This window comes from Caretta caretta, chromosome 24 (assembly GCF_965140235.1).
Source record: "Caretta caretta isolate rCarCar2 chromosome 24, rCarCar1.hap1, whole genome shotgun sequence".
NCBI lineage: Eukaryota > Metazoa > Chordata > Testudines > Cheloniidae > Caretta > Caretta caretta.
In genome coordinates, this window is record NC_134229.1 from 11,129,118 (window position 1) to 11,152,212 (window position 23,095).

The window sequence follows — 23,095 nt, forward strand, 5'->3', positions numbered from 1 at the left end:
CCAAACGGCAGCCCCCGCAGGCCAGGCCTGGCTCTTGGACTAGCATCCGGCTGCGTCACGCCCTGAGGGGGCACCTCAGCAAGGCAGCCTTGGCTGAGCAGAGTGGAGCCAGGTGGGCGTCAGTGACTGGAGGGGAGTGGGAAGCAGTAATGGCGGGGGGGAGCAGGGGCAGTGATGGGAGGGCCGGGGTCAGGGACAGAAGCCAGGAGGGCAGTGACCAAGGACAGAGAGCCAGTGGGGGTGGGGAGGCTGCCTGGGAAAGGTGCTTAGGGAGAGGGAGGCCTTGGAACTGGGGGAGGGGAGGAGACAGAATTGGGGAGGGGGCAGGGTCTCATTTGACTGGGAGAGGGTGTTGGGGGAGACTGCGTGACACTAACAGACCAATTGAATGCTGAGCCAGGGAGCCAGGGCTCCTGGGTTCATCTCCCACTGTTTCTGTGGGTGCCCTGGGGCAGGTCCCATCCCCGTGCCTCAGTTTCTCCCTGTGTACAATGGGGAGAATGGCCCTGCACTGCGTGGGGGGCCTGACAGAGAGTGGGGTGAATGAGGGGGTGCCAGGAGTAGACCATGTTTTCAATGCCTCCCCCACCCGTGCCCCCCAAGCAGGTGCCTGGCTTGCACCAAGTCACTGTCCCAGAGGAATAGCTCTCAGGTGTAGGTGGGCTCTGGGAGCCGGGGGGGGGGCTGCCCCCCGTTAGAGGCACAAGGAGAGTGAATAAATAAATGAGGCTTTAATTTGGCCCCTAAAGTGTGCTAGTGACAGACATGTCCCAGGCACCATGGCCCTACCCCTACGCCCCCTAGCAGCCCAGCCTGTCATGTGTCCCCCCCCCAAGCTATGCCCCCAGGCGTCACAGTGCCACGTCCCTGCCCACGCTGCCAGCAGCCCAGCCCCTCATGAGCCCCCAAACACAGCCATGGAGCTGGCATGGTGGCATGACCTGGAGCTGTAGGGTGGCCATGGGCGATGTCCCAGGTGTGGGCCAGGCCCATGGCTGATGGAGGGAAAAGTGCTTAGGGCAGGGGGTGACACATCACCCTGCATGGTGAAGGGGGGGTTATTGGGGCCTGGGTAAAGCTGGTGCCCGACACCCCCCCTGCTCTACACTGGGAGTGTTTCGCTGGAGTAAACGGCCGCACCCAGGACAGGTAGGACACCTGGGTCCTTTGCCCACTGACCCCAGGGCCTCTGGGCACTGGCCTATACTGAGGATTCACAACTCCAGCGACAGCCCTCAACCAAACACCCTCCCCATGTCCAGGGCCACGGGGCAGGAGGGACCCAGTCAATAAGACCATGCGCACCCTACAAGGGCAGCTGATCTCCTTGGCCCCCAGCTGGGCCCCTCTCGGCTTCACTGGCTGCACTTTTGGGCTCATGGCAGCTACAGCCATGGCGCTCGGGAGTGCCAGGCTGAGAAACGAATAGCCAGAGGCTCAAGTCACAGCACTGCTTGGTGCCTCAGTTTCCCTGTTTAAAATGGTCAATCCTGTGCAGGCCGGCGGGCTGGGAGGGCGCTGATCCTGTGCTAGGGTGGGGCAGGGTCAAGGGGCAGGCCGTGAACTGGGGTGGGTAGGACTGAGGGGGGTATGTCCTATGCTGGGGTGGGAAGGTGTGGCAGGACCAAGGGGCAGGCCCCATACAGGGGCAGCTCCTGTGCTGGGGTGGGGCAGAGCTGAGGGGCAGGCCCCACACTGGGGTGGGGGATCAGAGTTGAGGGGCTCATTCCCTGTGGGATGGGGCAGGGCTGAGGGCCAGGCCCTGTATGGAGCGGGACAGGCTCTGTATGGGGTAGGGGGCTCATTCCCTGTGGGGTGGGGCAGTGCCGAGACACAGGTTCTGGAATGGCGCGGCAGGCAGGGGTCAGGGTTGGGGGTGCACTGTATGGTGGGGAGGGCTGAGGGATGCAGGCCTCGTGGCAGGCTCTCTTGCCAGGCTGGCTGCAGGTGCTGGCACATACTGGGCAGGCCTCTCCTCCAGGTATGTGAGCTGCAGTGGGCAGCCCCACCGTGCCTGCTGGGCCCAGAGCAGGCCATGGGGAGTCACAGGGCCTGCCACACTTGTGGGTAGGACTCCCCTTCCTGCCCTGGTGTCTTACGTCTGCCACGCGCAGCACTCCTGCTCCCAGCGCTGGGCCTGGCTAGGCTCTGGTGCAGACGCTGGCCCGAGGTGACACTGGGCAGACAGGCGAGAGCCCCCAAAGCTGCAGGTCCAGCCAAATGGCCACATGCTCAGTCCCACCCCTGCCCGGCTGCAGCGTCTAGCATCTGGGCCTGCCTGGGCTCAAGCGTCAGGCTCGGGTCTGGTCCAGATGCAGGCTGGTTCTGGCCTGTTTCAGCCGTGTCCCTGGGCTGCTCTGTACAAGCGGTACTGGCCAGGCAGGGGCGCAGCTGAGCCGAGGGGTCAGTTTTGATTCCTCAGAGCCACAGCCGACCCAGGCTCCCGGAGCTGAGAGCAGGTCGGATTCACTGAGCGGAGGGGAGAGGATCAACAAGTTTGGGCAGCAGGGTCTGGCTGCGGGGCTCAGTCGAGGAGTCCCTGAGCTACTGGGGGGCAGCAGATGGACCTAGAAAGTAGGGGGGTGGGCCCGGTCCAGTGGGGTCCTGGCCCCAGTGAGGCAGACCCTGTCCAGTGGAGTCCTGGCCCCAGCGAGAGGGGCCCTGGTCCAGTGAGGTTCTGGCCTCAGCGAGAGGGACCCCGGTCCAGTGGGATCCTGGCCCCAGCCAGGGGGGCTGGCCAGCAGGTCCTGTCTCTGGGCTCTAGCTGATGATCTCAGAGAGCAGCGGTGTCATGATGGTCAGGTCCTGGATGTGCAGGATTTGCCGTGTGTTCTCCACCTTGAGCGTCCGCAGCTCGGTCAGCAGCAAGAGCAGCTTTGCATAGAGGAGCCTGGGGCAGAGGGAGCCAAGTGTCAGCCCCGCCTGCCCCAGTGGTCACTCTGCACCATGGCAAGAACAGCCCCGTCCCCCCTGCCAGGACTCTATTCCACACAGTCTGGGTAAGAGACAGGGGAAACTGAGGCACATGAGGGGGAAGGGACCTATCTATGCACAGGGTCAGGGACAGAACCCAGGAGTCCTGAGTCCCAGCCCCTTGGCTATGAACCCACTAGACCCCACTCCCCTCCAGAGCTGGAACTAGAGCCCGGGAGTCCTGTCCCAACTCCCATCCCCCCAGCCCCAACTGGCTGTTTCACAGGAGGTGCATGTGGCTGGAACACACAGGGGCGGCGGGGCTAGACTGAAAACCTTTGGGCTAAGCAGCTGCCCCTTGGGTAGGAGGTGGCTGGGTCCCACTGGGGAGAGGGGCTCCCAGGCTGAGCCCACCCCTTCCCTGGCTAGGGAGAGTGACCCCAGTGTTGTGCCGCCCCCACCCGCGACAAAGGCCCTTTCGCTTCCAGCTGCCCAAAGGCAAACCAACCTCTGGCTGGCTGGGGCAGAGGGGGTGCTGGAGAGGGCTGCATATTAGTGATAAGGCCTTGTGCATACAAGTGTGAGCAGGGTCTGAATGAGCTCTCCCCTGACAGCTATTGGGGGGAGGGGGAGGGACTTCAGGAGCAAACTGTATTTCCGTGAACATACCTACTCTGCCCGAGGTAGCCAGCAGACAGTTGTGTAGCTCCAAGTGATCTGGTGTTGGGTTACAAATCACCTAGTGAAATGTTATCTTCATTGTATGACTAAAGGGGAGCAGAACTGTACTGAACTTGCCCCAGTTGAGGGGGTCACCCTCAGCTGAAAGCAACTCGCTAAGCCAGGGCTGGAAGGCCAGAGCCCTGTGAAAGTCAGAGGGGTAGAGATAAGTGTTCCAGTCAGGAGATGTGGCCTCTTCCTAAGGGCTCTTGGTCTGGTTTAACCTGGTTCTTCCCACTGTCCTGCACTTAGGATGGAAGAATCCAATGCACCGCTACAGACTAGGGACCGAATGGCTCGGCAGCAGTTCTGCAGAGAAGGACCTAGGGGTGACAGTGGATGAGAAGCTGGATATGAGTCAACAGTGTGCCTTTGTTGCCAAGAAGGCCAATGGCATTTTGGGGTATATAAGTAGGGGCATTGCCAGCAGATCGAGGGATGTGATCATTCCCCTCTATTCGACATTGGTGAGGCCTCATCTGGAGTACTGTATCCAGTTTTGGGCCCCATACTACAAGAAGGATGTGGAGAAATTGGAGAGAGTCCAGCGAAGGGCAACAAAAATGATTAGGGGACTGGAACACATGAGTTATGAGGAGAGGCTGAGGGAACTGGGATTGTTTAGTCTACGGAAGAGAAGAATGAGGGGGGATTTGATAGCTGCTTTTAACTACCTGAAAGGTGGATCCAAAGAGGATGGATCTAGACTATTCTCAGTGATAGCAGATGACAGGACAAGGAGTAATGGTCTCAAGTTGCAGTGGGGGAGGTTTAGGTTGGATATTAGGAAAAACTCTTTCACTAGGAGGGTGGTGAAACACTGGAATGCGTTACCTAGGGAGGTGGTGGAATCCCCTTCCTTAGAAGTTTTTAAAGTCAGGCTTGACAAAGCCCTGGCTGGGATGATTTAGTTGGGATTGGTCCTGCTCTGGGCAGGAGGTTGGACTAGATGGCCTCCAGAGGTCCCTTCCAACTCTGTTATTCTATGATTCTATGATTCAAAACAAAGCTCAATAGGCTTCATTCAGAGCCTTTTGTTATTGTAGGTACCCAAGAAGAGCTGAAATCCCTTGTGGTGGGGCAGTGTTTCTGCCCAGCCTGCTGAGGGCTAACAAGAATTACCAAGAGACTGACCCACAGAGGTCACAGCAGAAGGTGGGTGGCTGGCAGGAGCAGCCAGCGAAAGTGGCAACCAGTCATCTGGTGGGGCTAGGTGGAGAGGAACGAACGGCTGGCGGGGCAGCTGGCCCGCACAAGTGCTCAGATGGCAGAGCAGCAAGCTGCACCTCTGAACCCTGGGTCCTCACTGACCAAGGACAATCGCTGTGAGTGGGGTGTGGTGAGGGAGCAGAGGGGGGCACAGTATAGGAACGTTTGGTTGTAGAACTCAAGAACATGAGGCGGAAGGGTCTGCCTCATGCACGCTGGTGTCCTGCTCAAAGTTTTATGGTTATGAATCCTGCTTGTGGCATTTTCCCTAACTAATGCTGGGTGACTTCCCTCCTCTCATTAAAAGTTTCTTTTCTACACACAGACTCTGTGCTTGGAGAGGGGAAGTATTGCCTCTCAGAGGAGCCCAGGGGTGGTATGTAATTTCCCCAGGTCACTGGGTGGGGCCTCGAACTGGTTCTGTGTTATATTGTTGAAAACGAACCCCTAGATGTTGAACCTGGCCCTGGTTGCTGCTGGCTCCACCTAGCAGAAGGGTTACACAAGTATGTGTGCTGTAGGATGTCATGTGAGCAGGTGCACACAGATGGCCATGGGAGACGTACACTTAAATGGCTGTGATGCGTGTGTCTACAGTTGTGTTAAGGCATGAGTGCAAGTATAAGTAGCTGTGCGATTTGTGTGTGTGTGATTTCTGGGTGCTGGGCATGGATGTATGTGGCTGCATCGGTGCGCAGTGTCCATGCGTGTGGTCATGTGAGCGATCACAGAGGGGTCAAAGTTCTCCCTGTCCTGGGGGAGCAACTGGGGGGGCTGACTCCCGGGAGAGAGACTCCAGAGCTGGACACGAGAACCAACCCCAGCGCTTTGGAGTGGCTCAGAGCACAGAGACAGGACCTTGTGAGGGACTGCATAGGAACAAGCTCCCACAGCCTTGGGGTCGGGGGACAAGCTGGGCCTGCCCCAGCTCCCCCAGACTCAGGGCGGGGGGTGGGGGCACAAGCCGGGCCTGCCCCAGCTCCCCTAGACTCAGGGCGGTGGAGACAAGCCAGGCCTGACCCTGCTCCCCCAGACTCGGGGAGGGGAGACACGCTACACCTGCCCCAGCTCTCCATGCAACACAGGCCCACACAGACTGTTCCATGGTTTAGGGTCCATTTCTCTGCTCGGTTCTGCTAAGGAAGCTCTGGTGGTCATAGTGAGCCCTGGTCACAGTCCCAGAGGGGAGTGGCAGCAGGGCCGTCCCCAGTGGGGCCTGCTGGGACCCAGGGCTTGGGCTGGGGTTGAGGACGTGGGGGATCCCCCCCAAGAGGGAAAGGTAGTGAGGCTGGACCCCTGGGGGTGCAGGCACTCGGGGAGACTGGAGCCATCGGCGATGCTGTGAACCCAGCCACCTCACAGGGATGGTTCCTATAATCCTCTCTGCCTGGATCTCCCGAGTGCTCAGCTCTGCTCCCTAGTCCCAGAGGGCACAGTGGGACCCTCTGCCCTGGCCCCGGCCATCTCTGGCTGCCTGTTGCCTCCCAGCCCGCTGAATGGGTGGGTGTCACTGCCGGGGCCAGGGTCCCTGGGGAACATGGTGCCGATGGCACAGGGGCAATCAGTCCCTAGCCCTTGGCCCCTGGCCTCGCCACACCCTGGAGCCCCCATCAGGGCTCCCATGGGCCAGTGCTCAGCTCCCTCCTCCCGCACATGTCAGTGTGACCCCTGCAGGAGCCAGCTTCCCCCAGCTCCTGGGAAAGCCTGGACGTCCAGGCAATGGGCAGAGGCCCCGAAGAGCTGCGTCCCCCCGCCAGTCCCCATCTGATGGCCTTTGCTTCTGGCCTCCTTCCCTGGGCTGCTTGCTGCACCCGCTAGGCCCAGGACACACGGGGCTCACTTGATCCCACCCCACCAGTGTGGCACGTGGCTGGGCCCCAGGACAGCTGGGTTCAATTCCCAACTCAGCCACGTGACCCTGCGTCAGGGCCTGACACCCTTCATCTGCCCTCCAATCTCTCAGTCCCCAGCCCTACAGGGGGAAGATCTCTCCCGGGGCTGGGTGAGGATAAAGCCCACCCATAAGTAACAGGCCCAGACACCTCAGAGATAGGCCGGGTACACACCTGAGCTCCAGGAAGGGCTCTCCCTGCCCTTTTCTGTGAGGCCATGCAGGCTGGGCCATGGTAGTGAGTGTCCCCTGCTGGGCTGCTCAGTTTCTTGGGCCCTGTTCCTGCCAGGAGCTTCCTCCTGCCCCAGCTTTGCTATTCAAGCTAGTGGGGGACCCTCACTCACCTGCCCGTGTGGGGCCAGGAGGGGAAGAATGTGGGAATTTTGGTAATATTTTTATAATTCCGCTATGTGCCTCAGTGCCCAGGCATTGTGTTGCTCTGCCCTGAGTGTAAAGAGCAGGAGCCATGAGGAAGCTGCCTGGGGTGACACAGATGGATAATTAAGGGCTGGCTGGGAGCCTGGAGAGACAATGGAAACCCCAAGGACTAAAGGCTCCACACCTGCCATTTTCAGTGTGGGGGTCCCAGCAGGCAGTGGAGGCGTGAACTCAGCAGGAAGACAATGGGGGAGACAGCAGGAGGTGGCTGGGAAGAAGAACTGGGCCAGGGTCACACACAGGCACAGGGAGCAGAGCCTGGTGTTGGACGGGTGGCTCGCCTCTTCCCCTTTGCTTCTCTGGGCTACCTAAGGCCTCCCCGTTCCATGCTCCAGGGCATCAATAAACCTGCTCTGGCTGGAAGCGGCTCTTTGTGTTGCTGAGGTGCCCAGGTCCTTGAGGAAGAGGGAACAAGTCTCTGCCCAGGAGCCTGGCTACACTGGACTGGCTGAGCAGAGCTCACAGGGTGGAGCAGGGGGCCCAGGGCTCAGTCTCGGAGGCGGAGAGGCCACATGGCCTGCCCTTGTGGAAAATTGGGGCCCCTGGGGGGTCTGGCACACTGACTGGCACTGTCAAGGACTGGTAAAAAGCCAGCATGTGGCACCAAGTCTGTGGACCCGGGACAGGGAGTCCCTTGCTCACCTGCCTTCTGGCAGCGGATGCCGTCGGTCAATGTAGCTCTTCAGTGTGAGGGCCATCTTCTCCTGCAGCTGGTCGATAGTGTGGCGCTGGGTGATGCCAGGGTGGTCTGGGAGAAGGCAGCCCTGGCATGAGCGTGCAGGCAGAGCAGGGGCCATGTACCCTGGGGTCGGGGGCACCTGCGTGTATGTGGAGGGCTCAATGCAGGAAGCACAGGGGCGGGAGTTACCCTGTTGTGCAGACAGAGCAAGCCCCGGGGGCTCAGTGCCCACCCCCTGCTCACAGGGCACAGTGAGTTCCACTGGTCAAATGATGGGGCCACGGATATGCCCTCATGTACCATCACACTGTCCAGTACCATGCCCATTGGGGTGGTGCAGGGTGGGAGGGCCGGGGGGGGCGGCTCAGGGCCCATGGTTGGGGGGGCTCGGGGCTCATCCTGGGGGCCGGGAGTGGGGCTTACCAGGCGAGAACAGGACGATGGCCAGCAGCAGGACGTACTCAGCCTCGTGCAGCCTCAGCTTCTTCAGGCTAATGTGGAACTTGAGCAGCGGCTCCAGGTAGATCTGCTGGAACCCGGCTGGAGACAGAGATGGGGGTGATTGGGGAGCTGCGCTAGCTGGCCCAGGGCTCCCCAGTGGGGCCGGGGCTCCGAGCTCAGCTGCCAGCATGCCACAGCCCGGGGAAGTCGGGCTGTTTGGAGCCAGGGCCTGTGCAGAGCTGGGGGGTGGCTAGGAGAGGTGCACTGCACTGCAGGACAGGACAGGGTGGGGAAGGGCCTGCTCCTTGGGGACTGCAGCCTTCCAGCCCTGGAAGCGCAGAGAGAAGCAGGCCGCGGCTCTGCCACCCCTGCCCGGGAGATGGGCCCCAGGGCACCTAGCCTGGCCCTGCTCTGGGAAATGTCCTCGGCCCACCTGATCTCACCCATGTCGCAGTGGGCAGCGATCCTGTGCCCCGTATGCCCTGCGGCAGCAAGTCCCTCGGGGTCAGTACGTGCAGCATTTCCACAGCGTCAGTGCTCAGCCACTCGCTGCTTGGCACTGTGCGGCATGAGGTGCAGGGTTGTAGCTGTGTCAGTCACTATTCCAGCCCCTCCTGCCAGCCCGGGGGTGAGTCCCCCATAGGGCAGGGCACAGTGCTGTGGCGGGGTGCAGGGGGAACCACGGTTCTTGTCAGGGAATTCTAGGCAGGGCAGCCCACATTCCCTTCCAGGGCTCCCCTAGCCCAGGCCGTGGGAGCCCCTGTGGGGGACACTGGGGCCCACTGGCAGGGAGCTAGAAGCAGAGAGAACCCGGGGGAGTTGGGCCAGCCCAGCCCCTGCCCCTTGCGCCAGAGGGACTCACCCAGGGCACCGTCTTGGATGGTGTAGCAGTGCTGGCCGCACTCCCAGGCCTTGGTCTCCTCGTTGAAGACCGTGTTGAACTGGATCTGGCAGATCTCCAAAGTGGCGCCTTTGAGAAGTGAGATCTGGTCATCAATCCGCAAACTCCTTCCCAGAGAGAGTGAGAGAGAGCATGAGAGCAGGCCGGGAGCAGCTGCACAGAGCAGCCCAGGGCCATAGGCGCAGAGGGCGGGGGGTAGGGACCCTGTGGGGGCTGAGCTGAGGAGGTTCAGGGGGGTGGGGGTACACTGGGGCAGCAGGGGATGGGGGCCCAGGCATGTGGAAATGTAGGGCTGAGGGGGAGCAGGTGGGAGGGGGCCCAGGGACATGCCTGGGTGAATAAGGTGCAGAGCCGTGGGGTGCAGGGGGTGGGGGACCCAGGAAAGTGGCAGGGCAGGGCTGAGGGGAGTGGTGGAGCAGGGGTCGGGGAGCCTGGGGACTTGGCTGAGCAGGGAGATGGGGCAGCAGGATTTGCGGGTCCCAGGGATGTAGTAGGGCAGGGCTGAGTGGGATACAGGGCAATAGGGGAGTGGGGAATGGCCCAAGAATGAAGCAGGGCTGGGGGGGGGAGGTTAAGGGGGTGGGGTAGCAGGGGCTGGGGACCTCAGGGATGAGGCAGGGCAGGGCTCGGGGGTGGGACCAGGGATGCAGCAGAGCGGGCTGAGTGGGTTGTGGGGCGGGGAGTTGGGACGCAGCAGGGCAGGGGTTGGGGTGGGAGGAACAGGAATGTGGCAGGGTGGGGCTGAGGTGCAGTGGGGGAGCAGGGATGTGGCAGGGAGGGGTGCAGGGGGGAGTAGGGATGCGGCAGGGCGTTGGGGTGGGGGAAACAGATTCGGCAGGGCAGGTCTGAAGGGGTGAGGATGCGGAGTAGGGATGCAGCAGGGTAGGGCTGAGGGGGATGGGGGAGCAGGGATGTTGCAGGGTGGGGCTGAAGGGTGCAGGGGGGGATTAGGGATGCGGCAGGGTGGGGCTGAGGGGGAGCAGGTGGGAGGGGGCCCAGGGACATGGCCTGGGTGAATAAGGTGCGGAGCAGTGGGGGGCAGGGGACCCAGGAAAGTGGCAGGGCAGGGCTGAGGGGGTTGCGAGGCGGGGAGTTGGGATGCAGCAGGGCAGGGGTTGGGGTGGGAGGAACAGGAATGTGGCAGGGTGGGGCTGAGGAGCAGTGGGGGAGCAGGGATGTGGCAGGGAGGGGTGCAGGGGGCATTGTGGTGGGGGGAACAGGGAGTCAGCAGGGTGGGGCCAAGGGGGGTGGGGGAGCAGGGATGCGGCAGGGTGGGGCTGAAGGGTGCAGGGGGGGATTAGGGAGGCAGCAGGGTGGGGCTGGGGAGCAGGGATGCGGCAGGGCGGGGCTGAGGGAGATGCAGGGGGTAGGAGCGGGGTAAAGCAGATGCTAGCCGTGCTGAGCTGGGCCTGTCAGACTCTCAGGGTCTCAGTTCCTGTTTCCCACTTCCCCTCCAGCCAGGCAGTTTGAGCCGCCTGCCCCCAGCTGCCCCCCTCCCCGCTCCTCGGGGTGCGGGAGCCCAGCCGTGCTGACCTGAAGGCTGGGATCTCCTTGGCGAATTTAATCGCTTGCTGGATGAGGACGGTACTGAGGTCGGCGAAGTGGGGCAGCATGGAGAAGCTGTCAGGCAGCATGTCCTCCGGCAGGCTCTGCAAGGGGGCCAGGGGGCCGCCCTCCTCAGGCTGGAAGACCCCCTGCAGGACCTGGGGAACTCTGGGCTCCTGGGTGCTCTGAGGGCTCAGGCTGTGGATGTACAATCGCACCGGGGGCTGGGGAGACAGAAGCCCCAGTCAGCGCCTTAGTGCTGCTGCTGTCAGTGGAACTGGCCCTGTGGAGAGGCGGCTGACTCTGGGGTGTGGCGAGCCCCCTGGTGCATTGCCCTGTGATACAGCTGAGCCTTAGACTGCTGGGTGCACCTGCTCCAATTCCCATGGCCCGGTGGGGTGCAGCCCTGCAGATGCCATGGTTTACGAACCCCAGCGCCGCTTCCACACCGTGGCTGGGGGTCCTCTGCCGAGACCAATCTCGGGGAGAAGCTGGGACCTGGGGGTCAGAACTTCGTGCACAGGATCCGCAAGTACAGACGCTGCAGCTGCAGTTGGGCCTGAGTGAGGAGGGTGCAGACACGTGGCTGCTCTGGCCGGCTCGGGAGCTCTGCTGGGATCAGCCTAGGTGGTGTCTCTGTTCACCTTCCCTGAATGCCCCTTCCCACAGGAATTGCAGGTGGGCTCTGCCCAGGGCAGCCCTGGCTAGGATGGGGGAGGGGATGTGGACAGGAGGGAGGAAGAGGTGGGGGTGAGAGGCAGGAGGGAGGGGGGACAGAGGGGATAGAGAGGCAGCTGGGAGGGGTAGGAGAAAGGGGGGGTGGGGCTGGAGGGAGAGGTGGGGGTGGGAGGCAGGGGGCAGAGTGGAGGGAGAGGCGGCTGGGAGGGGCAGAAAGAGCAGAGGGGTGGGGCTGGAGGGAGAGGGGGTGGGAGGGGCAGAGGGGACAGGGGGATGGGGGTGAGGGGCAGGAGGGAGGGGTGGGGCAGAGGGGTGTGACGAAGCGGAACTGTTCTTAATGTTTCCTCTGAATAGTGTGGGGGTGCCTCAGTTTCCCCTAGGCAGTTCTTAAGTACCAAGGTGGTGGGATAAGGGTGTATGATCATTGCAGAGCCCTAAAGGGCAGATGTGTGCAGGGGTCTGGACACAGACAGTGGCCGACACCCTGTTTCCTGTCAACTGATGGCCTGGGCCCTTCCCCCCTGCCAGGTGAGAGCTAAAGGGTTGGAGAACAAAGGAATCAGGTGACCTCCTGGCCCGGGAAAGGGACAAAGCCCAGAGGAGGAGGGGCTGGAGAGAGTTTCAGTTTGGGGCTGGCTGGGACATGGAGTGAAGTGCAGACGTAGTTGTCTGGCTCACTGCCCCCCAAAATGGACCCAGCTGAGGGGTCCTGTTCTCTGCACCTATAAGCTCTGTTTTAGACTGTGTTCCTGTCATCTAATAAACCTTCTGTTTTACTGGCTGGCTGAGAGTCACGTCTGACTGCGGAGTTGGGGGGCAGGACCCTCTGGCTTCCCCAGGAGCCTGCCTGGGCGGACTCGCTGTGGGAAGCGCAGGGAGGGGCAGAGGATGCTGAACGCTCCAAGGTCAGACCCAGGAAGGTGGAAACTGTGTGAGCTGTGTGTCCTGCAGACAGTCTGCTCACAGAAAGGAGACTTCCCCAGAGTCCTGCCTGGCTTCGTAGGGAGCAGTTCCAGAGCATCGCCCAGGGACTCCATGACAAGGGGTGGGGGTGGAGGGTGACAGAGGTGGGGGCAGGAGGGACCTGGGGGTAGGAGGGAGGGAGGGCAGGGGAGTGGGGGTTGGGGGTAGGAGGGACCGAGGGGTGGGGGGCAGCAGGGGGGGTGGGAGGGGGATGGGGGCAGGAGGGAGGGGGTGCAGAGGTGTGGGGAAGGGGGGCAGGAGGGCACCCCGGGGGGAGAACAGACTCCAACCCTGGCAGATGTGAAAGTTGCCCCGTGCCAGCACGTGGCCCAGTAACCAGCCCGATCCAATCAGGGAGCAGGAATCCCAGCATGTGACTCAGGTAGCCAATGGCAGCTGGGCTCAACCGTGGGGCGTGAGGCTGCTGCAGCAGCTGTTTTGCTTCCAGCCCCAGCGAAGGGGGAAGGCTCTGAGCAGCCCCCGCCGCCCCAGGCCCTTCTGGCCGGGCCGAGACCGCGGTCGAGCTGGATCAGTGTGCCCGGGGCTGGTTCCCGCCGGGGGTGGCTTTCGGGGCAGTGGCTGCCCCATTGCTTGGGGGGGGAGCTGGGTTGGTGTATGGGGGGGCTGGTTCCCGCGGGGGGGGGGTGGCTCTCGGGGCAGTGGCTGTTTCATTGCTTGCGGGGGGAGCTGGGTTGGTGTATGGGGGGCTGGTTCCCGCAGGGGGGTGGCTCTCGGGGCAGTGGCTGCCCCATTGCTTGCGGGGGGAGCTGGGTTGGTGTATGGGGGGGCTGGTTCCCACAGGGGGGTGGCTCTTGGGGCAGTGGCTGCCCCATTGCTTGCGGGGGTGAGCTGGGTTGGTGTATGGGGGGCTGGTTCCCATGGGGGGGTGGCTCTCCGGGCAGTGGCTGCCCCATTGTTTGCGGGGGGAGCTGGGTTGGTGTATGGGGGGCTGGTTCTTGCAGGGGGGTGGCTTTCGAGGCAGTGGCTGCCGCATTGCTTGCGGGGGGAGCTGGGTTGGTGTATGGGGGGGCTGGTTCCAGCGGGGGTGTGGCTGCCCTGGTGCTACGGGGGGGCTGGGGCTCTTACCCGGCAATGCATGAACTGGGAGAAGCCGGAGTCGAAGTGCTTCTTGTGGGCCTCGATGAGGATGCTGATGAGCTGCTCCTGCTCCTCTGTCAGCTCCGCTGGCTCCCCCGCCAGCTCCCGCTCCTGCTGCTTCTGCTTCCGCAGGACCCGGCGCATCTGCAGAGCCTCCTCTGACATGATCACTGCCAGGCCACGGGGCAGGGGTGAGGGGCTTGCCCCAGCAACGACTCCCCAGGTCCACGCTGACAAATGCCTCCCAGCTTCCTCTCCCTCAGCCCCGCCCGAGAGCCTGGGGAGCTCAGCATGGCGCTGCCCCAGCCATGGGTTCCATGGCCCTCCTGGCAAACCAGCTAGAGGGAGCGGGGCCTAGTGGGAGAGTAGGGACTGGGAGCCAGGGCTCCTGCGTTCTAATCCCAGCTCTGGGCTGGGGAGAGTGGTGGAGGAGTAGGGCTGAGTCAGGACTCCTGGGTTCATCCTAGAGCTAGGAAGAAACCCCAGCCAGAAAAGGGCAGGAGTCTAGTGGGTAAAAAGGGAGGCTGAAACTAGGCTGCAAGGGTTCTCTTCCTGGCTGTGGGACGGAGAGGGGTCTAGTGGGCAGAGCAGGTGCCTGGGATTCCAGACTTCTGGGTTCCAGCTCTCAAGGGGGCTCACCAGTGCCCTTGGGCGAGTCTGCCTGCTCCACGGCAGCATGATGGAGTGCTGTGAGTCCTGGAGGAAGGGGTATGGCCTCGTAGCCCTATAAGCCTGGGTGCTCCTGGCATTTGCCAGGGACATGGCAGTGTGTGTTAGCTGGACGCTCAGCAGTGATGGGAGTAAAGACAGGAGAGTCACTTCCACCAGGAGAGCCTCCCCCCCACCCCCAGTGTTATGGGACAGTTCTCCAGGGGGCCAATGCTGCCCCCGCCAGACAGGGTTGCTTTTAACGCATCAGGGGCACCAGCCACCCTTCTCTGAGCTGGGGCTGCACCGGCAGAGGGTGGGGGGACTCGGGGCCGGGCAGGCAGACTCTCCATAGCCAGTACTGGAGTCAGATAGCAGATACATGCTGCAAATCAGAGACCTTGGCTGCTCCACAGGGGAAGCACAAAGCAGCCCAGTGAGCTATCCACACAACCCCTAGTCCCCCAAGTGAGCTATCCATGCAGCCCCTGTAGCGAGTGATCCATGCAGCACCCAGCCCCCCCCAGCGAGCTACCCACGCAGCACCCAGCGAGCTATCCAAGCAGATTCCCCAGCCCCCCCCAGCGAACTATCCAAGCAGATCCCCCAGCCCCCCCAGCGAACTGTCTGCCCAGCCAACTATGCATTCAGGACCCAGCCTCCCCGTGAGCTATCCCCACAGCCCCCCAACAACCTATCTGCCCAGTCCCTGCAGCGAGTTATCTGCCCAGCACCCAGTGATGCAGGGGCTACTCCTCTGGGTGACGCTCCAAGGCCCCTGCGTGCCCCGACACTGCTGATGGCTTGATCCTCTTCTCCCTCCCTGCCAGCTGCTCGATGGGGATGGGGACAGAGCAGATGCAGCAGAGAGTGGCTGGGTGGCTCTGCTGTCACCAGCAGGGGTGCTGCTGGGGGGCAACAAGGGGTGAGTACTAGGCAACAGTGACCTGGAACATATCGCATGGCACCAGCCCATCGCCTTGCCAGCCGGGACTCCCCGCATGGCACCAGCCCTGCACCCTGCTAGCCAACCCCCCGCATGGCTGTGCTGTGCTGGGATTCCCACACAGCATCAGCCCTGCACTCCTCTAGCCTGGCATCCCCCCGCTGGGGTGTTCGTTAACGGAAGGTGCCTGAGCCCAGAGGGGAGCACCCCCAGGCTGACAAGGCTGCAGCACAGATACTCCCTGAGTGCCAGTGTCCTGGGGAAAGTGGCCCTTGCACTTCCCCTGCCAACCTCCCCAGGGCCAGACACCAGCTGCAGGAGGGCAGGGAGCCGAGCCCCGACTTACTGTCCTTCCTCATGCCAACGGCCAGGCACTTCTGGAGGCGGCAGGCTTGGCACTGCCGGCGCTTGGCTTTGGTGATGGTGCAGTTGTGGGTGAAGGGGCAGGTGAAGCAGACGCCCTTGCTGATGGACCGCCTGTAAAAGAGGGGAGGGCTTGGGGGACAGGAGAGACTCCCCCCTGCCCTGGGAGAGGGTCAGGGAGCCCTCCCTGCCCCTCACAGTGAGAACCCCAAGTGGGCATCCCGTTGGACCTGGCACTTCAAGGCTCAGAGCAACTCAGGCAGGCAGCCCCAGCACTCCTCAGCGACCTGCCGTCCCCTCCCAGCCTTCTGCTGGCTTCATCCCCAGCCTGCTCCATGCAGCACTGCATCCCTGCCGGGCACAGCACAGCCTGCTGCTCCTGCTCCCCTCCCATCCAGGCACTCGGATGCCCAAACCAACGTGCACCATCCTTGCTAGGAGCAGGGGCTTCTGGGTCATTTCCAGCTGCAAGGCACTGCTTTGTGGGATAGAGCTGGGGGAGCCGGCTCCCAGCTTCCTCTCCACCAAACCGTCCCAGCTACGTTTTCCCTGACGCAGGGTCGCCGTGTCTGGGCAGGGGGGCGGGGGGTGCTGGCACAGGTATTGAGCAACACAGACATGTAACATGCCAACACATCGGGGTGTGCCAGCTCTCTGCTCCCCCGAGATCTGCCCCCTATGCAGATGGGTAGGCCCACACTTCCTATGCTTGCTCTCACACACACAGATGGTTATTCCAGCACACACAAACAGACAGATGGCTATGCCAGCGTGTGTGCACACACACAGAATGGTAAATGGTGCTGCAAGAAGCCATGGGGAAGAGGCTTTGGGCCCTGCCCGCAGTAGTCATCTCAGGCATTGGTTGTCCCGGTCAGTTGCAATGCCCGGAACAAGCCCATCTGGATCAACCAGGGAGTCTAGAACTGTTTCTTCCCTGAGTGGAGGAGAAGCCACAAGCATTAAAGCTGCCCCAAAGTCCTGAAACCTCAACACCTTTCCCTGAGAATAAGCCTCACAATGAAACAGAGTCACTCTGGGGCAGGGGGATGGGAGACCTCAAAGGAACATGCAGCATGCCGCAGGAAGTGGTGCATGTGGCTCAGCGTGGCACAGGGGCACGGTGCTGCAGGGAGCAGAAGGGGCACTCGCCCTGCACAGCCAGCGATGACCCCAGTGCCCCAGACTGGCACTAGGGGGCACTGGGCCGCAGGGATCGGGGTGGAGGCACAGTAGGGAGTGCTGTATGGGTGTCAGGTCGCCGGCAGTACTGTGCAGTGGGTAGTTACCCTGGTTAGCCATGCAGGGATGCTGCTGCCCATCAGGGCTGGCATGTGGCTCGGGCTGGCATGTGGCTCAGGCTGGCAGCTGCAGGAGGCAGCAGGTGAGGCCCAGTTCAGTCAGCATATCCCATTACATGACCGGAATCTGCACAGTGGCCTAGAGCAGGGACCTTGCTGAGTGCTGCCGAAACGCAGCCTGGCTGGAGCCAGAGCTGACCTGGGTGAATCTGGGGGGCTGGGCAAGTGGACAAGGGCCTGGGATCCAAGCTGAGCCAGTGCCAGCTGAGCCCTGCAGGGAGGGACAGGCCTGGACAGTCATGCCCAGCAGAGTGTCCCAGCCGCACCCTGTGTCACTGGCACGGCTGTACTTGCCTGGGCATCAGCTGAGATAAACCTGGGGTCAGCAGCAGCAAAGGCTCGTGGAGACGAGCACATGGCCGGCTGTGAGCCACAGGACAACACAGCCACAGGGCAGCTGCCATGAGGGTCGGACACAACAGACACTGACCCAGGGCATTGCCTGTGTGCACACAAACACATACCGCACCCTCCCCCAACGCACAGACATGCTATGCACACATGCCCATCCCAATGCATACGCATACCTGGGTACACACCCACATATATATCCCAATGTGCACTCCTGATATACACACGCCAGTGCATAACACACTCCTGCACACCCCAATATACAGACACATCCCAATACACACTCATGTACCCCACACACAGACACACCCACATAAACATCCCAGTGCACACCCCAAATATGCACATCAACACACACACACACCCATACACATCCACAACATACACATCCCTTAGAGAAACACCAGTTTACACATACACCTTGTACATTACACCCCCTCACAGCTGAGGGTAACTGCACCTGTATTCCCGCTCTGTGGTCTCTTGAGGGCCCCTTCTTGAGGCTTCCAGCTCCCAGCCATCACCTCACTTGGGCCAAGACCCATGTCTCGCTCCCTCCTGAGCAGCACTTTAAGGCTGCACAGCCCCCTGCGTTACACTATGACATCCCCAGCAAGGCCAGCACCTGCATCACGCCTTCTCGCCAAAGACAGTGCCTGGGCTGTTACCAGGGACCCCCCAGCCCTTCCCCAGCAGAGCACATGTATTTGAAGGACAAAAGCATCCCAGAGGAAGGGTAACGGTGAGAAAGCTGTGCACATGCACGAACCAGACAGGCCCGGCCCCGCCGCCTTTCCAACCTTTCAGCAAGGTTCAGACCTGAATCTGTTCAAACTCAGCCTTTGTAACGCACCCTCTTCCTTTGTCCTCTGTGACTGCCCTGCCCTAAAGCAGTCTCTGCAAACCACCCCAGGGTGGTACCTCTCCAGAGCTGTTTACAATCACCAGGGCTGTAGGAATCACCTCCCCCTGTTGCTGTTTTTAGGTCCTGGCAGAGCTGTGGTAACCCTCTCCCATGGAGCTGCTCCAATCCCAGGTCACAAAGATACAGCAACCATTCATAAACTGGATACAGCATGGTCCCCTGAGATGCTGCATGCGGTCGCAATATCAGTCAAACCCCTACAAACACGCACATCTCACTGCACACCTCCTCACATACAAGCACATAAGAAAACCATTACACACTACACATACCCTATGCACACATGTATACACACCACTGCACCCCCACACCCTAACCCTCCCTGTTCTGAGGGGTGTTGGGTGTGACCCAGGGCAGTGCCCTGCCTGCGCAGCGCCAATAGGGGGCAGTGTTTACCCTCGCCAGCCCCATGGGGTGGAAAGACTCAGGCCCAGGGAGTTGGAGTTGGCAGGGTGATGGCACCAGGGGGGCCCTCACCTGAAGAAGCCCTTGCAGCCCTCGCAGGTCATGACATGGAAGTGGTAGCCAGTGGCTCGGTCGCCGCACACGGCACAGATTTTCTCCTCTCCCTCTGGCTCCCTGTCCTCGCTGCTCCCAGCCCCAAGGCTCAGCATGCTGGGGCTGCTGCTGCTGCTGCTCTCCCTATCAGAGGGGCTGAGCATGGCGGGGAAGCTGCTGTGGGGAGAGGAGAGTCAGCGACAGGCCTAAGCTCCAGCAGACCCCACATGACCCAGGTCAGACCATGCCATGTGGTCCTTCCATAGAGGCCAGTCCAGCCTGCTCTCCTGGCCCTCCCCCAGGAGACGGCTCCCCATCCTTGGGGCCCCATTCCTCCTCCACCCTCCCTTCCCCAGGGACAGGCCCCCCCGTGGATCCCAGTCACGGAGCCCCCCCCTCCCCTTTGTTTATGCTCCTGCAGGCATTGTGCAGTCACATGACAACTTAGCTGTTGCTGTCGGTTGTACGTGGCAGGTGCCCAGATACTGCGGCGGTGGGTGGTGGGAAAACTCCTGATTCATGCAGACACACACACACAGATGCTGTTTCTCTCAAAGCCTGGTCGAGTGGGTTTGGGGAGAGCCCGTATCAAGTTCTATTAGGACCGTGCCCAGCCTTCACCGGCCACGGAGCCCATCCCCCACGCTCCAAAGAGCCTTAGGGGGAGCTTTTCTCTGGGCCGCTGGGCCGGGAGTAACCAGAACTGTGCTAACGCCAGCGAGGGAGGCAGCAGATGGCAGCGGTCAGATGGCCCCACTGCCTGTCACCTACCCATGGGGGATCTTCTACCAAGTGAACCGGGCCTCTCGGGGGCCATCTCGTGCCACGGGGGCTACGGAACAGGCAGGACCTGCCAGCAGGGGGCAGCACTCTCAGCTACAGCATTTCTCTGCCCCCAGTTACCCTCTGGCAGCCGCACCGGCCCCACATTCTGCCTCCACCTCTGCAGTGCAGCCCCAGTGCACAGTGTGTTGCTGCCTCTGGAACGCTGCTGCCAATGCATGAACGTGGCTAGCGGCCAGCTCCCCCTCCCACAGCTGAGCACGCTCTGCAGGGAATCCATCTTTTACCCCCCAACTACCCCCACACACCCCTCTGGCTATCCCCATACCCCCCCTTCTATCCCCATACACCCCTCTGGCTATCCCCATACCCCCTTCTATCCCCAGACACTCCCTTCTATCCCCAGATACCCTCATCTATCCCCATACACCACTCTGGCTATCCCTATACCCCCCCTTCTATCCCCATACACCCCTCTGGCTATCCCCATACCCCCCTTCTATCCCCATACACTCCTCTGGCTATCCCCAGACACTCCCTTCTATCCCCAGATACCCTCATCTATCCCCATACACCACTCTGGCTATCCCTATACCCCCCCTTCTATCCCCATACACCCCTCTAGCTATCCCCATACCCCCCTTCTATCCCCATACACCCCCATCTACCCCCATACACCTCCTTCTATCCCCAGACACCCCTCTGGCTATCCCCATACCCCCCTTCTATCCCCATACACCCCCATCTACCCCCATACACCTCCTTCTATCCCCAGACACCCCTCTGGCTATCCCCATACCCCCTTCTATCCCCAGACACTCCCTTCTATCCCCAGATACCCTCATCTATCCCCATACACCACTCTGGCTATCCCTATACCCCCCCTTCTATCCCCATACACCCCTCTGCCTATCCCCATACAACCCCATCTATTCCCATACACCCATCTATCTATCCCCATACACCCCTCTGGCTATCCCCATACCCCCCCTTCTATCCCCATACACCCCTCTGGCTATCCCCATACACCCCCTTCTGTCCCCATACCCACCCATGTATCCCCCCCTGCCACACACACACCCGTCTGTCCCCATACACCCCCTTCTGTCCCCATACTCACCCATCTATCCCCCCCCGCCACACACACACCCTTCTGTCCCCATACACCCCTCTATCTACCTAGTGATCTAGCTTTCTCAGTACATAGCTGGTCCTGCTCACTGCTATATCCAAGCCCCATCACAATGGTTTATGGGTTGTCTCCTCTCAGCCCCTGGGGAGTAGGGACATTTGCTCCTCACTTTACAGATGGGCAGGAAGCCCCAAGAGAGCAGGGGCTGGCTTCACAGAGGGCCTGAGATGCTGTGATGCTGAGCTGGGACAGTACTCACTTTTAAGGACCTAGCAAATCACAGGAACACCCTGCGACCCACCCAGCCAGAGCTAGGGGTCTGGGCTCCCATACACTGAATGGTTGGTTTCAGAGTAGCAGCCATGTTAGTCTGTATCTGCAAAAAGAACAGGAGTACTTGTGTCTCTAATAAATTTGTTAGTCTCTAAGGTGCCACAAGTACTCCTGTTCTTCATACACTGAATGCAGGGGAGAGCCGGCTGATACTGCGACCCACACAGCCAGAGCTAGGGGTCTGGGCTCCCATACACTGAAGGGGGGAGCGGCGCCTGACACTGTTGCAACCCACACAGCCAGAGCTAGGGGTCTGGGCTCCCATACACTGAAGGGTGGGAGGGGCGCCTGACACTATTGCGACCCACACAGCCAGAGCTAGGGGTCTGGGCTCCCATACACTGAAGGGGGGGAGGGGCACCTGACACTGTTGCGACCCACACAGCCGGAGCTAGGGGTCTGGGCTGCCATACACTGAAGGGGGGGGAGGGGCGCCTGACACTGTTGCGACCCACACAGCCAGAGCTAGGGGTCTGGGCTCCCATACACTGAAGGGTGGGAGGGGCGCCTGACACTGTTGCGACCCACACAGCCAGAGCTAGGGGTCTGGGCTCCCATACACTGAAGGGGGGGGAGGGGCGCCTGACACTGTTGCAACCCACACAGCCAGAGCTAGGGGTCTGGGCTCCCATACACTGAAGGGGGGGAGGGGCGCCGGACACTGTTGCGACCCACACAGCCGGAGCTAGGGGTCTGGGCTGCCATACACTGAAGGGGGGGGAGGGGTGCCTGACACTGCGACCCACATAGCCAGGGCTAGGGCCCAGGGCTCCCATACACTGAAGGGGGGGAGGGGTGCCTGACACTGTTGCGACCCACACAGCCAGAGCTAGGGGTCTGGGCTCCCATACACTGAAGGGGGGGAGGGGCGCCCGACACTGTTGCGACCCACACAGCCAGAGCTAGGGGTCTGGGCTCCCATACACTGAAGGGGGGAGGGGCGCCCGACACTGTTGCGACCCACACTCCAACATGCTGGGGAGAGCCACCTACGCCAGTCAATGAGAGATGCCAACCGAAGGGGTGTGAGCTAAGCCGTGCCCCCTCACCAAGCTAGGCACCTAAGCCCTGGCTGCAGGGAGGTGCCCAGCTCTGCTAGCCAGTCACCTGGGAGCCCCGCACATGGCGTCTGGCACCTCAGGCCTTTCTGGTGAGAATGAGAGAGGCAGGTGCCTCGCTCCACAGCAAACTGTCCAAGGAGGAGGGGCAGCAGCAGCTGCTTTATTCATACTAGCCCAGTGGGTAGAGCACTCGCCTGGCTGACCTGGCTTCAAGTCCCGTCCTAGACCAAGCCAAGCATCACTGCAATGTGTGTGCAACGCTCTGTGCCCACCCAGCAGGGGCAGTTTTTGCTTCTCGGGCTGGACCTGCCCTGCCCTGCTGGAGTCAGGAGGAGCCCAACCTCTTGGTGCCTGTTGTGCTTGGTCCCCCTCGTCAAGGTGAAGCAGGCTGCTCTGGGAGCCAAGGTGACCTGCCTGGCTGTGGGGAGCTGTCCCCACAGTCCCCTCCCTGACCGGGTTAGTCTGGGGCCCGTGCGGGGATTGTTAACCCAGCGTGGGGGGAGATTAGCCAGCCTGGAGAAGGCAAAGTTCATTAGAAATGGGCAGCTGTCCAGGGCTGGGAGCACCAGGCAGAGATCGGCACCCAGAGGGGGACAGAGGGGGCAGGGAGAAGGCTGAAGGCCTGGGGCTGGGTGGCTCCCCCAGTTGTGGTGGGGCAGGGGTAGCTGCGGAGCTCTCATGATTCCCCAGAAATCACTTGTTCAAAGCCCCCTTTCCCGACCAGAGACCTGCCTTGTCAGTCTCCCTGCTGTTCACTCACATTGGCCCCAGTCCCTCTCACTCTCCTGAGCAGGGCTGAGCCCAGCCAGGGGGCCCTGGCTCGCCTGGGACCCCCATTGGTGCAAAGACCCGGGGACCTCGCCTGGCTGGCCCTGAATCAAGAGGGGCATGAACTTCAACTCCCTGTCTCTGTCCCTTCTTGACGCATGGAAACACAGGCGGAGACCCTGTGCCATCCCAGCCCCTCAGCCTAGCTGCCCCCCGCCCCTCCCTCCCATCCCGGGTGCCCGCTCACCGACGGTGTGGGTTGGGGGTGTGTGGCTGGGAGCGGGTGTGGGGCTGTCTCCCAGGCTCCCCGCAGGCCGGGACTCTGCTCCCTCCCCAACAGCATTCACACAGACAGATTCGGATTGATTTATTTCACAGCCTGGGTGGAATTTGAACTTTGAACTTCAAGGAGTGGAGGCCAGGAGCAGCAGGGAAGGGTGGCAGGGAGTA

General features: G+C 61.6%; 2 protein-coding genes across 3 annotated transcripts in view; one reads left to right on the forward strand and one right to left on the reverse strand.

The window, feature by feature from the left end:
• The window catches only part of TOMM40L (translocase of outer mitochondrial membrane 40 like), a 24,114-nt gene extending 18,952 nt beyond the window's left edge, over positions 1–5,162 (forward strand). The window contains exon 9 of the mRNA XM_075122706.1: positions 4,680–5,162. Coding sequence (XP_074978807.1) covers positions 4,680–4,738 — 59 coding nt within the window. The 3' untranslated portion in view covers positions 4,739–5,162. The remainder of the gene's footprint in view (positions 1–4,679) is intronic.
• NR1I3 (nuclear receptor subfamily 1 group I member 3) lies at positions 851–22,996 on the reverse strand. 2 transcript variants are annotated; one of them, XM_048828909.2, is made up of 9 exons: positions 22,893–22,996; positions 18,548–18,745; positions 15,417–15,547; positions 13,465–13,646; positions 10,726–10,961; positions 9,154–9,299; positions 8,274–8,390; positions 7,814–7,919; positions 851–2,890 (listed from the first exon to the last, which is right to left on the reverse strand). In XM_048828909.2, exons 2-9 carry the CDS (start codon positions 18,730–18,732, stop codon positions 2,761–2,763), a joined length of 1,233 nt encoding a protein of 410 aa, XP_048684866.1. In that variant the 5' UTR covers positions 18,733–18,745; positions 22,893–22,996; the 3' UTR covers positions 851–2,760. The 2 variants fall into 2 exon arrangements, with proteins under 2 accessions (XP_048684866.1, XP_074978805.1); XM_075122704.1 differs by lacking the exon at positions 22,893–22,996 and having other exon boundaries at positions 2,773–2,890; positions 7,818–7,919; positions 18,548–18,895.
• Between the last annotated feature and the right edge of the window lie 99 nt (positions 22,997–23,095).